This window comes from Suillus discolor (assembly GCF_016758755.1).
Source record: "Suillus discolor strain FC423 chromosome Unknown F5147scaffold_63, whole genome shotgun sequence".
NCBI classification, from domain to species: Eukaryota; Fungi; Basidiomycota; class Agaricomycetes; order Boletales; family Suillaceae; genus Suillus; species Suillus discolor.
This window is the reverse complement of record NW_024541310.1, coordinates 106145-121455: the sequence shown is the minus strand read 5'-3', so window position 1 is coordinate 121455 and position 15311 is coordinate 106145. Positions and strand designations below refer to the sequence as shown.

The following is a 15311-nucleotide window of genomic DNA, read 5'->3' as shown; positions in this document are numbered from 1 at the left end:
CAGAATCGTTTGGATCCAACAACTGATGTTTGCGTTTGTGATTTGTCGCAGATGATGATGATGCAGCATTTTCGTGAGTGGTAAGCTTCCATGCTGGTTTTCGAACACGGCTACCAGCTACTCTCGCTGCAGGTAAAGCACCAGACTTTGTGAGGGCTGAATGGATATCAAGCTGACTCGGGGCTGGTGTAGATGGAGTTAATGCGATGAAAATGATAGTATGATTAACATAGGATTACCTGATTTAACTGGTATCTTTGATGTTACAGAATTTTTGTTGATAGGTATCTCGTCAGATTCAGACTCGTAGAATGTGATTTCAGATGCATCCTTTTAGGTTCCATCTGGATTGGATGCACACTGACTTTCATCAGCATTGGACATTGTGTAGACAGATGTTTGAGGGTTGTTGACCAAAAAAATTTGAGTTATTTGCCTGATCAAATATGGTAATTACTGTCTAGTACTGCTGCAAAAACCTTTGAATATTGGCAAACAACAGTCTAGCTGGTTCATACAAGTTCAGACCAGTTTGAACCAAGTTCAGGGAGGCTACCTCTGCCCTGAACTGGAACTGAACCCCACACCCAAGGGCCAACCTAAACCAAAACTGAACCTGAACCTGTAGGTCCAGTTCAGGGGTTCAGGTTTGAACCTTAGGTTCTGGACTGAACTTCGGTAACCCTACAATGAACACGTCCTTGTTGGCATGGAATGAGGTGACTGCAGCTTGCATGTGGCTCAGCATCTTCTCTGTGTGTGACTGGAATTGGGCGTAGTAAACAAAGTCCAACACAGCATGCACTGCGGCAATCCCCCTATTCTCGACTCCTCTGGCAATCACACCAAGGAATACATGTTGCAGTTCCCTATAGTTGGCTCCAGTTCATTGTTTTCATTTTGATATGCCTTTCTGAAAGTGATGCAGGCCTGGGTATGATGTCATTGACTTGAACCATGCATCGAGTGTGTCCTTTCCAATGATGTCTGTGCACCAACTAACAATATGATCTTTGAAGACACCCTTGTGCAACTAGTGTAGGATGTCAGGAGTCATACATTGAAATATGTCATTGTGCGGGAGGGTGGTCCAGAAAGGTGTGTGTATTACTCATAGACCTAGCTCACTCTCAAATATTTCCTCACTCAGCTCGCCTCCAGAGTGCAGCTGCAAGTTTTCGATTGTCGAATCTTGTTCGTGGGGTGCAGATGGTCTCATATCTCCATGGTGGTAATGTCCAACAGTGCATTTTGGACACCAATTCTCCATGCAGCATGCTACCAGACACTGCTCTGGAAAGTCGGCAATATATGCAGCTACTATGGGGTGCATCTGCCTGACTTGTTGATCAGGGCAAGTCATATCAACTCCATCCTGCCCAGCACTAACTAGTGGCTCCAGCACCTGTGTCATGCAGTAGTGGAATAGGCAGTAATGTTCAGCTGAACAGGTGTCTCATGTGAAGCACTCCAGCTTCGAGATAGGCAGGTAAGCAATTAGGATAGCCGCGTGTTTTGATGGCTGACATTGTATCTCTTTGGAGATGTTTCCAAGTGTCAGGTAGACAGGCCATACTTCCTGATCGCCGCGAAACTGTGACAGTGATGTTTTATCTGAGGCAAGGATCACTGGTACAACCACAGCACCTTCTGGCAACCTTCCCTGTCAGAATGGATTTAGTATGTCAATTTATAGCTATAGTAGTTGTGCAACAATCTGACCTGCATCTCCCACCACCAATCACCAGTCTACATCTCATCAAACTGTCATGTCTTGCCTTCCTTATCCACCAAAACTTTCTCTGGTGCATATGATACCATGTTTTTGAATTGCGGGTTACCCATCAGCTCTCGAATGCAGTCTACAGGGTCCCCTAACCACAGTTCAAGCTCCTCTTTTTCATGCTGACCACCATTGGTGACCATATTCCCCTCAACAGTGATTTTCTTCAACTTCCATTTGGTTCCTTGTGAAAGCCGATACACGGCTTTCATTAAGGTATATTTGCTAGTAAACAAAGTGTTCCTATGGCTAGCCTGTTCATGTCCATGCGTAAGTCTCTCTTAGTTGTTGTTTTGAAATTAAGAGCTCACAATGGGTAGTTTCAAGATCTCATCAATGACCGTCTGACCCACCCTCGCAATCAACCATTTCACCAAGTACCATTCCTCCTCATTTGCAAAGGGCGCCCATGGATCTAGCCCCAGAGCCTCTTGTTCAGCTCTGATAGTGCAGAACATGTTCTCCACTTCGCCCAGTGTCTTTGCAACTTGACCTGGGTATGACTGAATATAACACATCCACACATTGTGTTTATCTTCCACCTCTTCAACATAAGGCTGCTGTTCCCTCCATGGAGCATCAATATGGGATTCCGCCATACCATCAAAACCCCCCTCATAATCCGGGACCACATCTTCTTCAGCTGGTGAGTGACCTTGTTGTTTGCTGCTGGTATGCCTCTGGAATGACTCCATGTGTTGCCTGCATCCTGGAGTATTGGCAATATGAATGCTAACTGCTCGTGTAGATTTGAAGTTTGCCTTGAGGCAGAAATTGCAGCAGTGCATCATACCAGTTGATTGCAGAGGTGCGTACATTCCTGAAAATCTGATTATCACATCTTTCAGCTGATTTCACTCATGTCTCAGAATCATCATCATGGTGGTCTGTGCAGATCATCATCACAAATCTTTGTATGGTGTGACTCCTGCTTGTGACTGTGCGTGCCTGTGTTGTTGATTCACAACTGTGTTGTGTCAGTCTGTTGATTTGTTTTCTGTTGTTAGCTGGTGTGTTTATCTGCCCTCTGGATTCACATAAAAGGTGAGTCCCTCCTGATAACCTCATCTGCCATTTTTTAATCATCTTATTATCTTAATCTGGCCATTTGTTTGACTCACTCATCAATCATGCCTCCTACAGGAATAGCTCAAATGTCGTCCTTCAGAGAGAGTATTGTACCAAGGTATGTGTTACAGTTTAAATTTCATCTGTAATCTGACTTGCAATACATTAAGTCGAGGAACAGCAAGAGCATGATGGTCACCGACAGGGCCTCTTGCAGAAAACCAAGACATCACGCAAGAATCGGGAGCCGCACAGTAGTGATGGAAGTCAGGTATGTTTATCTGTCAGTCTACTAGCTACTCTCACTGGCTTGTAGTTTACAGCTGAAAATGTGCCACTTGCAAGTGCGACAGTCAATCCACTCAGTTTGAAGCCTCGGTTCACCAAGGTCCCACCACAACCTACCCCCACTTCATGAAGACTGTCTGGTGGCTGAAGTAAGGATACTCTTACCCAGGTGACATCAAAAATGATATGAATGTTGCCCTGAACTGATGAGGAGTCACTCAAGGACTCTGGTTTCATCAACAGTCACATGAGTAAGTCTCAGGCTGTCGGCAGCCTTCATAATGAGCATAGGTAGGGACATGTGAATACTGTGAGTCACTAAGTTATTGAACATTGTGTATCTATTCATTTTTGTTAAGATGTTAATGGGTGTTTGTAAGTTCACAGCTGCATGGGCAAAAGAACTGACGATGCTCCACAACAATAACCTGAGCAATAATGAGCAGGAGGAGCACTATGGCAACAGAGACTTCATTGATCCTTGAGATGCTGATGACAATGACTTCACAGATGAGACTACATACATGGACCAGAATGTCTCTGATGATGAGTGTAGGCACTGTTCGGTCACTTGAATAGCCACTGAATATTTTCGCAGACTCTCACAAGGATGTAGGCCGCTATCTGTCATCTTCCAACAATGAGTGTAATATGCCACTCAACCGCAAATGGAAATGCAATGCAGAAGACCTATCTGAGGATTCTCCTTCCCCACAGCACCATGACCAGTTGTTCCCATGCAAGATATGCAAGAGCAAAGGATGTGTGGCAGCTCGTGATTATGAAGTTGCAGTCCAGCAACTTATCAAGTTTACAATTGGAGACTTTTGTGGATGGCTTGCATCTCAGTATGCTTATCCAGATTGCATGACTCAAGTATCATGGGTGAAAGAAGCTTGGAAGGAGGCCTGTGTCTCTCTCAACATTGAGATAGGATTCAATAGTGAGATCATCCAGATAGTATTTAATTTAAATTTGTCTGTGTTATTCATGTTGTCTAATCTTTTGTTCAAGATTACCCATCACACATTGCATCTCACAAGTGAGGTGAAAGCCAAGCTTCGACCTCTTGTGGAGAGCATTTACAGGTTTGACTGCAGCACCAGGGAATCTGTCAAGGCTAAGAATCGCTAACTCATATGTGACCTCAAGGATAAGTTTGGACTATGTTACCATGTGAGTAGACTATGTCCAGCATCCTGTCACATACTTAGATTAGTTTTAAAGGACCTTGGAGACAGAAAGAGCAAGAACCCTCGCAGTGGCCTCTTTCGAACAAGATTGAATCAAAAGGGTGCCAATTTGATCTGGTACCAGAATGAGAGGGACAAAGGGATCATGTTTGATAAGTATTTCAGTCCATTTCCCATTCCTGCACTGGCCTTGTGATATACTGCAGTGAGTCGTGCAGGTTCACTCTTATATTTATATGTTAACATGTTTTGCTGCAGGCAGAATGCTGTATTGATGAATGGGCTGATGGCGAGTGGACCGATATCAGTTTTTCAGGCGGTGAGTACAAAGAGGTATATGATAAGCATGTTGCCAATCTTAAGAAGTTTGATGCGCGAACAAAATAACATGGGATTCTCGATGCTATCCTCAAGGAAATCAATAATACTGGCAGGTAAGTCTCTTGCAATCATTTAGTCTTTACACATCTCAAACATTACAGAAAACATGCTAAAGTGGATTTGATTGAGGTTGTACATGGGGACTACCTATATGATCATAAGATTGAGCACACAGTTCAGGAATATATGCAGGGAGGCAATGATAGGAATGAGAGTGATGCTGCGGAGGAGTCTGATGGTGACAACGAAGGCAAGCATGAGTAGGATAACTGTTTATTTGTTCAAATTGTGCTATTAAATAGACTGCATTGCTTCCATTTGTTCGAGTGTGCTATGATTTTGGCTGCATGGTATGTTATACTATGGAGTGATATAGAGCACTACATAGCATAGCTCTATAGTTGAGGAGCAAGGTACAGGATGCAATATCGCACAAAAAATCAGATGTCCTGAGGTATGTAGTGCTATGTAGGGGGGGGGGGGGGGGGGGTTGCAACCAAGCTATGGATGCATTGTAGCATCCATAGTGCTATGTTGCATCTCACATTTTTGCTGATGTCGGCTTTTTATACACCTTGTTGCCTCAAACTATTTCCATAAGATTGTATGTGTTTATTGTGCTATCATTGTCCAGCTGCAACAATCACTCAAAGGAGGCCAGTGTAAAGAGTTGATTCTGAGTAGGCTCTATAAAAGATGTTACCTTATAACTCAAAGTACAAGTGTAATGTTTATCCCTAAGAGACTGCCTATAGAACTATCTCTTGATAATAAAATGCAAGGGATATCTTGTTAAGATTGAAGATGGGGAAAGGAAAAAATACCTCAAGTGCATTCAGAGGGTTCAAAGGTATGTCCAAAGTACCAAAGTACTGGTCCGATGTGTCTGAGTGTAGTCCGATGTCAAGAAATGAAGGTCTGAGATTGTGCAAAGTGTCTGAAGAGCTTCCGGTGAAACAACAATGTTTCCGGGAATGAATACGGCAGGTATGTCAAAATATATCTAAGTGTAAGACTTGTGAGAGTACCATAGTATGACTATGCAAAGTCTATTGAAAGAGGTTAAAGGTATTGATATGCAAAAATGGCAGCAGTCCAGCCAAACAATCATTCCAAATGAACAAAGAGATTGATTGCATGAAGTATAAGTATCCAAAAGTGACTCTACTTGCTATGACTCATAGCAAGGGAGATAAAGTGGGGTCCGAGGTAGTTAGCGAGCCAGATTATATCCTACTGCCATCCCATGGCATGCTCTCATTTAAACAACAGTCAAGGTGGAGGCCATAACTGAAAGAATAGTTCAAGATAACTCTATATTAAAGAGCTAGTTCTGGGAGTACACCTAGTAGGTCAAAGTAAAGTACTACAGTAATCTATGTTGTCTCTTTATAAGAGTATTCAAGGGGAGTTCATAGTCTGTATCTATGGATCTGCCTAGCCCACCATGAGGGTTTCTTGTTTTAGGCTCTCTGCTCACCTAGGGGTGTTTCCTTCACCCCCATTCCTCAATACTCTTTTCTTTTATCCCTTTACCCAACCACAGTCGCTCCTTCCTCTATTTTCATATTCTTCTCCTCCCCCCCTCCACATTGATAAGCAACTTTCCCACACATTTTTGGAGCAGATCTCTCGTATTTCAAGGGCCATAAGGGATGCTCAATTCTAAAATGTCGTTGTCGTTTCACTTAGATTTAGAGTTGTTTATGTCAACAACCAAGTAATGTATTTCATTTCCGCCTCTGCAAATGGTTCCGAGCCCAGATGACAGCCTAGCTTCGTTTCTGAGTCTGACAAACTGTTGAAAACTCTCGCTAAGCAGTGAACAATGAGCTATTATGTAGCTGGTCATGACACTAGTGAAGGCAATCCACGTCAGTTTCCAAATCCAGGCCAATATCAACAGCAGAACCCATCACATGGTCGCAGTTGCATTTTGTCACAAGGTGGGAGAGGACAACATTCCGCAGGTGGTCACCAGCCCCAGGCAGTAGTGCCTACATATAGCCTGAGGCCCTATCAAGAACAGTGGGATAATTACCAGTGGTATGAGGCTCAGCGGTAGGACATTCATCTTCACTAGCTTCATACATGGCTAATTTTTGAGTATGAAAATACTAGCTGGGCTCACAGAGACCAGGCCTATGCCCCAATCTCCCAGCCTGGCTAGCCTTATATCCAACAATCTAGTGGTATATAGGTCAGTCTTTGACACAACCAAAGTGCTCAAAATATACTGACAAGTTGAAGCTACCCTGCATTCACCAGATGCTCGAACACTGTAATCAGCCTCATCCAAATCCAAATCAGATTGCCTATAGTTAGGCAAACGAGGCACCTGGTGTCGGGAGAGTTCCCCAAGTCAATTCACAGCCGCCAGTAACGAATGACATACCAAGTGACAGGACAGTTCTCCCAATCAACTCGCAACAGTTGCCAGTGGCAGCTGGGTCACAACAGAAATGAGAACATGAGGAAGAGTGCAATGACCTATCAGGAGAAAGAGACAGTACAAAGAAGATACGGAAAGAGAATGGCAAGTCAGTAACTCAACCTAGCGAAGGTACCAACCAAATCCAGCCTCGTTCCACCAAAGGATCAAAGCAGAAAGCCACAGGTGCAAAGTTGAAGGAGAAGAAGCAATAACTCGACTTGAAGAAGATGGCCGTTAGTCAGACGAGGACACCAAACTTTTGCTCGAGACCCTTCTTGGAGGTGATAGCGAGTTCTATGAAGGCCTTGCAGGTAATGCTAAGCATGTCTATAAAAAGGTAATGGAAACATGAATTGAACTTACTAAGCTCAGTGCTGACACTGATCAATACAGATCTCCAAAAGGATATTCAAAGGAAGATGCAGTGCAGAGTCAGTAAGAGGACATTATGAATGCTTACGAAGGATATTTTCATACATCCTGAATTTTGAGTCTATCACAGGCAACAGTGGTGGTGATCCTGATGTTGAGATGCTGGATGAGAAATTTGAAAATGCACAAATTTTGGGGAAGGATGTTAAGAATCTATCAGGTGCTATGTTGAAGAAATGGTATGAAGGGGGATGGTATGAGCTGTTCAATAGCCAGTGAGTATTAGTAGCTTGACACCTGCACAACACTTACGAGGATAGGTAGACTTGGTGAACATCCAGGACTTGTGTGGGAGGAGGAATTCCATTCTGGAATAATATCTGACACACTGATTATCAGCAGCGACGAGAGTGACACCAGTGATGAGGAACACAAAGTCAAGCTGAAGAAGGCTTGCGGCAAAGCTCTGCAGAGATCAACTTCATCAGCTGCTGAAACAAAGGCCCAAATCAGTATCAAAAGGGGTGCCTGCACCACGACATAAAAAGAAGGCTTCACAGAGCAACATCAGCATTGAAGCTGCTGACTTTTTCTCATCCAATGTTGAATTCCTCAAGGCAACTGCAAACACTGACAGCGAGTGGCTGAAGTTGCTCAAAAAACGCGAGGATCGAGAGAATAAACAGTATGATTTTATAGTAGAGAAGGGGCGAGCTGAGGTGACACTGGCAGAACGTGAGGCAAAGGTGAAGAATGCCCGAGAGATTTTGACTATGGACGGCATGCCAGATGAGGTGAAGGTAGCAGCTCGTCGAGTGCTATTGGACTACTTTGCTATTGCAGGTCAGTAATAATTGCTGTTATATATCACAATGGGAAGAGATAATTTAGAATGGCGAGACGACGACAATGGCCAGCTTCCCTTAACCACTCATCTGATTCCCATCTAGGAAGCTCTAGTTCATCATCTTCAACAACTCCACCATAGCCAGAAACATCAACATCAGCCATGTCATCCTCCGAACCGTCATGGTCTGGATCACTATTATCAAAGAGCGGGATTAAATCAGGAGCATCACCCAAGTCTATGCATGTGACATGCAGAGTAAGGAGAGCTTCAACAACACGGTATGTGTCTCGGATGTCTTGCTCGGGTGGCAGATCCTTTAGACTAGGAAAATGACCCTTCAATATGCCGAATGTATGCTCAATGATGATGCGCTGTGAAGACAAGCATTTGTTGAATTTATGTTGGTATGCTTTTTCATTAGCTGGCTGCCCATTGACCTCAGGCTCAGTGAATGGACGGAGTATGTATGGCGAAGATGGGTAACCTGGAGCAGGATCAGTACATAAAAGTAGGTAAGTAGAAGACACGAAGACACGACACACCCTTATCAGCCAGGACTAAAGTGTTGTTGGGGAAATATTCAAGCCGGTGTTGCCAGATGTGAGACTTCTTCCACATTGTCATGTCCAAAACAGAACCAGGCCAAGCTAGCTCAATTGCCATGAAACACTTCTCATGGTCGACAACAGCTTGGATATTATTCTATGTATGAAGTGAGTTAATCAAAACTATGCACAGAAAATGTACTCACAGCGGGATACTTCTTTCGACAAATAAAAGTCAAGCCATTTTGCTCTGGCATCTCAGTCAGACGAATCAGGGAGCCATTGAGCATCCCAACACAATCTGGAATTCCAGATCGGTCCCAAACCCATGTCATTGTTTCATTTTGACAGTCCTCATCACCCCAAGTGACAACCTGCATACCAATCTCCCGCAGAGCACGCACAACACATCGACAATGGAGGAAAACTGTGCTGAAGCCAATGTCAAGCTTATGCACAGCCTGCAGGGGGTCCGCACCACGAATTCCGTAATGAACGAGAAAACAGGCAAGTTGATAACAGACAGGCCGCTGCGGCTTCCTCCCTGTTGATTCAAATATTGGATTCTGCTCTAAGAGCTGTACCAAGCGGTCGAAAGTAACACGGCTGATACTAACAGAGCGTCAGCGCTTCAATAAAACCAAAAAAAAACCATTCACCAATATTCATGACAAAAATCTCGATCTGGCCAGCTCATTGATACATCGAAGAATTCCTCACACTTCTGTCACTGGTTGTAGGGTCCACGGGAACTGGGTCCAGATAGCATTAGCAAGAGTGCACGAAGGCCCATACTTGTCCCATGGAAAAAGTGGGATATCCTTTGGTTGGCTTCGTCATCGAAATCTCCATGTTCTGGAGAGAAGACTTGCTCAAAATTGTGTTGTGACTGCTTGGATACAGCCAGTGTACTGGCTAAGATGGAATGTAATGTAAGGATGTCCCTATAATTGTGTTTTCGCCGCTATACATAAGGCATACTGGTGGCAGTTCGACGCTGAACGTTGAACATTTGGTCGTTGATTCAATTACTAAGGCTGATACCGCTGAGCGCAGTATTGCAGCTAAGCGGCTGGAGAGCGCCACTGACCGGTGCCAAATAAGGATTAGTAAGAGCACGCAAACGTCGGCAATCAGTGTTGTACCTGTGTTCGAACAACAAACGACAACAACATTTGAGAATTGAGCATCCCTATATTCTCCTCATTTAGGGGTTTTTTAGGACCCCTCATTTGTCCAATTTGGAGCAGAGGTTATTGAGATATAGTCATTTTGGTGTTTTTGAGAGGTTGAGGAGAGATAAGGTTTTTCTGAAAGTACCAAGGCTTGTCTCATGTCACTTTTTTGATGGTCTATCATCCCTCAGTGGCTCTGTCTTTTGCCCCATGAAACTTCCTGGTATGACCTGCTACTATTTCCCTATTATCTACCCCTTCCTCCTACTATATTTTCGCACTTTTGCACATTTCTCCATTTTTCTTCAGCCATCCTCTCATTGGACCCATAGAGACCCTATACCAATTTTGAAGCTCTTGAATGCTGGAGTGGGCTCTGCTATTGCATACGCTGGACTCGACAAACTGATGATGTGTGCTACCGACGCCGAAACCTTGCCTAAACCCCACGACTCTGCTCCAAACACCGCCAAACACCTCAGCCACCTGACCTCCTGCCTAGGGGTCCCCTGCTCCATGTGCCCCCCTTAAAAACAGCGACGACCACATCACAGATCCTTGCTTCTTCTATCCTTTGTCATCTTTGTCATCTTTGTCATCATAGTCTTCTTTTTCTCCTTCTTTTTCGTCATCTTCCTGCCTTCTTTGATATGGTTGGTCTTCTTCTTCATTCTGATCGTTTTCTTGTTTTTCATCTTCCTCTTCTTGTTCCTCTTGCATTTCTCTCTCCCTCTGCTCTTTGTCTAGCTTTGTACCCTCTCTTGGTATAAATGCCCTTAGCCTTCGTGCGTGAAACTCGCCCAACAATGGTTCGCCTTGCGTGTTCTCTAAACGGTACAAGTTTCGTAATCTTTCTGTGACGTGATGTGGAGGTGACAACTTTGGCAAAAGTTTGCGTTTTGCCTCTAGTGTGTCATGTGCACCACTGTAATAGAATTGAACGAGCTGCCCTTTCATGAAGATAACCTCCCTTGGTGAACACAATAATACGTGTTTGTCAAACACTGCTTTCCTCTTGACTGCGTGCTGTACTATGGCTTCATACCTGTCTAAGTGTTGCTGTGCCACGTACGCCATGTGAATATTCATGTCCGATATTCGCAATGCTGATGTACAGTTAGCTATGTCTGTCCTTGGAGTATTAATCACTTGTCCTAGTAAAAACTCTTTCGGCGAGAACTTCAGCGCTGGTAGAATTTGATAATTCAACACTGCGACTGCTTCTTCGAGGTGCTTCAGCCAGCTGTTTGGTAAGGTGTCCCATGATATTGCTTCATATTCGTCTTTGCCTAAGTTCGTGGCACATAGGTGTTTGAGCACGTGTAATAAGATCTTGTTCATGCCTTCTACGAGTCCATTAATCCAAGGTGAGTATGCTGCTACTACATGTGTTTTGCATGACCACTTAGCACAGTATTCTTGAACTTCGGTATTGTTGAAATGTTTTCCCCGTCACTCATGAACGTCTCTGACAATGTGAAGTTCTGGAAGATTTGCGATATGCTATCTACCGTTGTGCGCGCTGTTCCCAAGGATTTGTATTTGAAGACCCATACATGTTGCGAGAAGGTGTCTAAGTAGACACCTAAGGTATGGTATCTGTGGGCTTTAGGAAGCGTTAGGTAGTCACCGACGAGTAATTCGAAAGGGTGTCTGTGGGTTATAGGTTCTAACAGTGAGTGCAAATGTTGTGATCCAAAGTTTTTACACTTAGCGCAGTTTGATATAGCATCCATGATTGATGCGTCAAGCTTGGGACTACATATTCGATCAGTGAGTGCTATTTGGATGGCGTCTCATCCCCAGTGTCCCATCTGCTCATGTTGCATTGCTGCTAGTTGTCTTGCTTCTTCTTGTGAAACACATTCTGTTCTACTTCGAGCTCGGACCGCTGTTCCTCCTCGCAATCTCCATAGTTTTCTGTCTTCAATTAAGTATTCTGATGCTCGGTGGTGTGCTCGTTTGTGGTCTCTCAATGGCTTGTTTGAATTGATTTGCACTAACAATTCTATGACTTCTAGAAAAACAGATTCGTTAGTAAAGTGTTCCATAAGACTTCTTACCGTATGTTTGTCTATCGTCGAGGTTAGTAATGGGGAGCAGCAACTCAGCCAAATAAAGTGTGGCATTATGTAAGCAAGAAATGCAGTCAAACGACACAACCGTTCGAACATTATAACTTATATTGAACTACGACGCCCGTACAACACCAAAACAGCTGTAGAATATTATAGTAAGTCAAAGTAATTAGTAAGCTTATTCTACTCAAAAAATTCAAGGCTTGTCCTCATCTTCACTCTCGCCTGTCTCCAAAGGAACCTCCTGTGTGGTTTCTCGGTGTGTAACCTCCCCACTTGTGTAATGTGCGATAGCTTCCCTCAGGACCTTCAATTTGTCCTCCTTCCACTTTGGCATGTCTTTGTTTAGTGGTACATGTAAGTCAAACTCACAATGCCAACGAAGCTGTAGAACAATGTCAGCAACACGCATCTTGGCCAAGTCTGCATCCACAAGACAAGGCACAACGGCATCGAGCTTTGCAGTGGCGGCATCCTCCGTTCCTTCCTCCACTTGTCAATCTCGTGGTTCTTTTCAATCAGCTTTTGGTCATACTCCACCTGTGCCCTCCTCCATTTTCTCTCGCCTCCATTTGAGTCTAATTCCCGTGCCTTCCCACGAAGATACTTGCGCTGACGGCGTCCGAGAAATGTCTTGATGTAGGTACCAGTTTGATTTTTCTTATATTGAAGTCGTGCATTGAATTGTGACAGAGACATACGAGGGGCATGTCTGAGCGTGATGCGGAGGGTGCCGAGTGCACCCTCATTTGCATCATTTGTGGTTTCCATGCAAGCGAGTTCCCGTTGGGGAGCAGTGCTTTTTGCAATGATACCGTCGGGTGCAAACTCTGCACAAAAGTGAAGGAGAGTTTCGAGGGCACCTTCAAGGAATTTGATGAGTAGTTGTCAAAGGTGAGGATAGGTCTTTGTGTCTTGGGCCATTCTGTGGACGACATAAAAGGCCTCTGGTCGTTCGAATGGCTTTCTGTCAAGGGTTGCTGTCTGGTAAGTCGCATCGGGACCGATGACCAAATCTATGTTGACAATCAACTTCTTCACGTGGATAATGAGATTGTCGTGCAGGGGACGGAGGTCTAGGATGTTTGAAAATTCGCGCAGTGCTCCTCGGATCTGGCGCATACAAGGATGGCCAATACAATTACCCCATGTACTGAATGCAGTCATCTCTTCAGCCGTTTTTTGAAAGAACAATGCCATATACACATTTCATTCCATGTTCGTGTGAGTGCGGCTTTCTTTGTGGTGGAGCATAAGCTCCAGATAAGGGATAAATAAGGGTCGGTGGACTAGCCATTGACTCGCACCATCACAGTTACTTTGATAATGTGTGTTGCTCGTGTCAGGCCAGGTAGAGAAATAGCCGAGTTGATCTTCCATGTAGTATCGGAAGGCATCCTGCTGACCTTTCTTGTCATCTTTGTGTCGGAATACACCTCCAGTGAGGTTGAGTGCCTTCACAGCCCCACGACCTGACACTTGAACCGCGTGTGACACTGCAGCAGTGTTCCCCCCTGATGCAGCTGTGGCTGCATTATCTTTATTCATCAGCAGAATTGGCCCCTCAATCCCATTTTTAACCCACCATGCTGTCATGCGCGCATTACCCCCTTTGACAGCATTTAACTCCTTGTGCATACAGCAGCCGGCCCAGACGAAAAAGTCAACTGCTTCCTTTTCGGCATCTGTCAGAGCTGCAAAGTGTTGCTCCCCGACATGAACATGCAGCTGCTGGTGAGCTGCCTTTGTGTGTCTGTGCTGCTCATCAAGTGACAGTGCATCCCACCCATTGACCCCTCCGGCAGCAGCAATGATGCATTCCATCATGCGATCAATGATACAAGTGATGTCATCCGTAGGTAGGGAGACCAGTGCCCTCTTGCCACGAACTTCTCTCTCACACATCCGCTTCCATTCCATGAACAGCCACACCAGCTTTTTCTGATCCTCAGCATGATCTGTGAGCATGCCTTTGGATTTCACTGCGAACTCTTGGGGATCTTGAGAGTGGTCCATACACTCATTATAAGCTGCATACATTTCATCGGCTGTGTCCTTCCAACCCTGCAACTGTGTTTCGCTTGTATGGTTCACTTCGTGCAGGATCCCAGCAAATCAGGTCACACCTTCCCCATCAGGAGAGGAGTACATGAGGTGGTGAGACTGATAATTAATATTTTTATGGGTTGTTCTGTCACTGCTCAAGGTTATTCCTGTTGTGGCTGCATTATTTGACTGACTACAATTATAAATAGGATAAATTCGTACCTTCGACCTGTGTGATCTCATCCACAAGTTGTACTTGTGCTGCCACTGAAGCCTCCTTCATGATCCGACCAATGCTCTGTTCACTAATTGTGCCCTCCAGATCAACTCCTATGACAGAGGACATTGTGGCTATTGCTCCATTGACACTCAATACAGGAAGATTGTGGATAGCTACAAGGTCACGGACCATATCTCGAGCAGCATCTGTGATAACACCACCTTCCTTCAACTTCAAGGTTGGCTCAGATATGGTGCATGAAACAACAAGTTTGTTGACTGCATTCTCGACTGCACGAACCTTTTGTCCTGGGACACGAGCAGCTCACATGGACAAAGCCTTGGTTCTTTTGGTAAGTTCACCATTACGTTTTTCGAGAGTGCTGATGCGCATAACACTAGCATCAGCTTTGGCAGTCTGCCGACAGCATTCTGCTTCAGCTTCTTGTACACGCTTGTGCAAGGTTTCAGTCTTTGCCTTGGCACACTTCTCACGCCAAGACGTGTTTACGGCGTGTGATGTGAGTGCCTGCATTCACTGCATTAGGGCCTCCAGTTGCAAGTTGATGTTTTGCGAGGAAGCATGAGCTGGTGGAGGTTGGGACATGGTGGGGGTAGGGCTATGAGGACTCGGAAGGGTGTTTTCATTTCTGGCGCATTTTTTTTGCATGAAGCTGAGCTAACTGATCAATCTGGGCAGTAGAACGTCTGTCTCTTGGTGGTTTTCCAATGGTCCCCTGGGTGGTATAGGGAGGGCATTGAGAGTTCTACAGTGGTCTCTGTTGATTTGTGATGCGACGCAACACGTTTATGAGGCTTATGTAATACAATATGAGTCTACTACCTGTGACATCCCTGTTGTGACTGAACACGATATGC

The 15311-nt window shown here is 44.7% G+C and overlaps 5 protein-coding genes across 5 annotated transcripts; 2 read left to right on the top strand and 3 right to left on the bottom strand.

Annotated features, from left to right (window-relative positions):
- Positions 1–460: 460 nt before the first annotated feature.
- Positions 461–2478, bottom strand: F5147DRAFT_656201 (uncharacterized protein; the record flags this gene model as incomplete). The annotated part of the gene is made up of 7 exons (XM_041434077.1): positions 461–622; positions 656–869; positions 951–987; positions 1129–1443; positions 1528–1663; positions 1792–2037; positions 2095–2478. The coding sequence occupies 7 exons, from the start codon at positions 2476–2478 to the stop codon at positions 461–463; spliced, it is 1494 nt and encodes a 497-aa protein (XP_041288718.1).
- Positions 2479–2662: 184 nt separating this feature from the next.
- F5147DRAFT_656200 (uncharacterized protein) lies at positions 2663–4977 on the top strand (the record flags this gene model as incomplete). Its single annotated transcript, XM_041434076.1, has 14 exons — positions 2663–2723; positions 2791–2827; positions 2927–2969; positions 3027–3122; positions 3168–3239; positions 3499–3514; positions 3650–3691; positions 3738–4099; positions 4154–4227; positions 4292–4315; positions 4354–4488; positions 4591–4651; positions 4747–4766; positions 4815–4977. 14 exons carry the CDS (start codon positions 2663–2665, stop codon positions 4975–4977), a joined length of 1206 nt encoding a protein of 401 aa, XP_041288717.1.
- A 2122-nt stretch (positions 4978–7099) lies between these two features.
- On the top strand, positions 7100–8063 carry F5147DRAFT_656199 (uncharacterized protein; the record flags this gene model as incomplete). Its single annotated transcript, XM_041434075.1, has 5 exons — positions 7100–7253; positions 7390–7458; positions 7541–7582; positions 7650–7794; positions 7844–8063. 5 exons carry the CDS (start codon positions 7100–7102, stop codon positions 8061–8063), a joined length of 630 nt encoding a protein of 209 aa, XP_041288716.1.
- Positions 8064–11885: 3822 nt separating this feature from the next.
- On the bottom strand, positions 11886–12218 carry F5147DRAFT_583323 (uncharacterized protein; the record flags this gene model as incomplete). The annotated part of the gene is made up of 1 exon (XM_041431713.1): positions 11886–12218. The coding sequence occupies one exon, from the start codon at positions 12216–12218 to the stop codon at positions 11886–11888; it is 333 nt and encodes a 110-aa protein (XP_041288715.1).
- An 837-nt stretch (positions 12219–13055) lies between these two features.
- Positions 13056–14967, bottom strand: F5147DRAFT_747409 (uncharacterized protein; the record flags this gene model as incomplete). Its single annotated transcript, XM_041439945.1, has 7 exons — positions 13056–13151; positions 13179–13270; positions 13292–13336; positions 13475–14260; positions 14294–14380; positions 14520–14756; positions 14802–14967. The coding sequence occupies 7 exons, from the start codon at positions 14965–14967 to the stop codon at positions 13056–13058; spliced, it is 1509 nt and encodes a 502-aa protein (XP_041288714.1).
- Between the last annotated feature and the right edge of the window lie 344 nt (positions 14968–15311).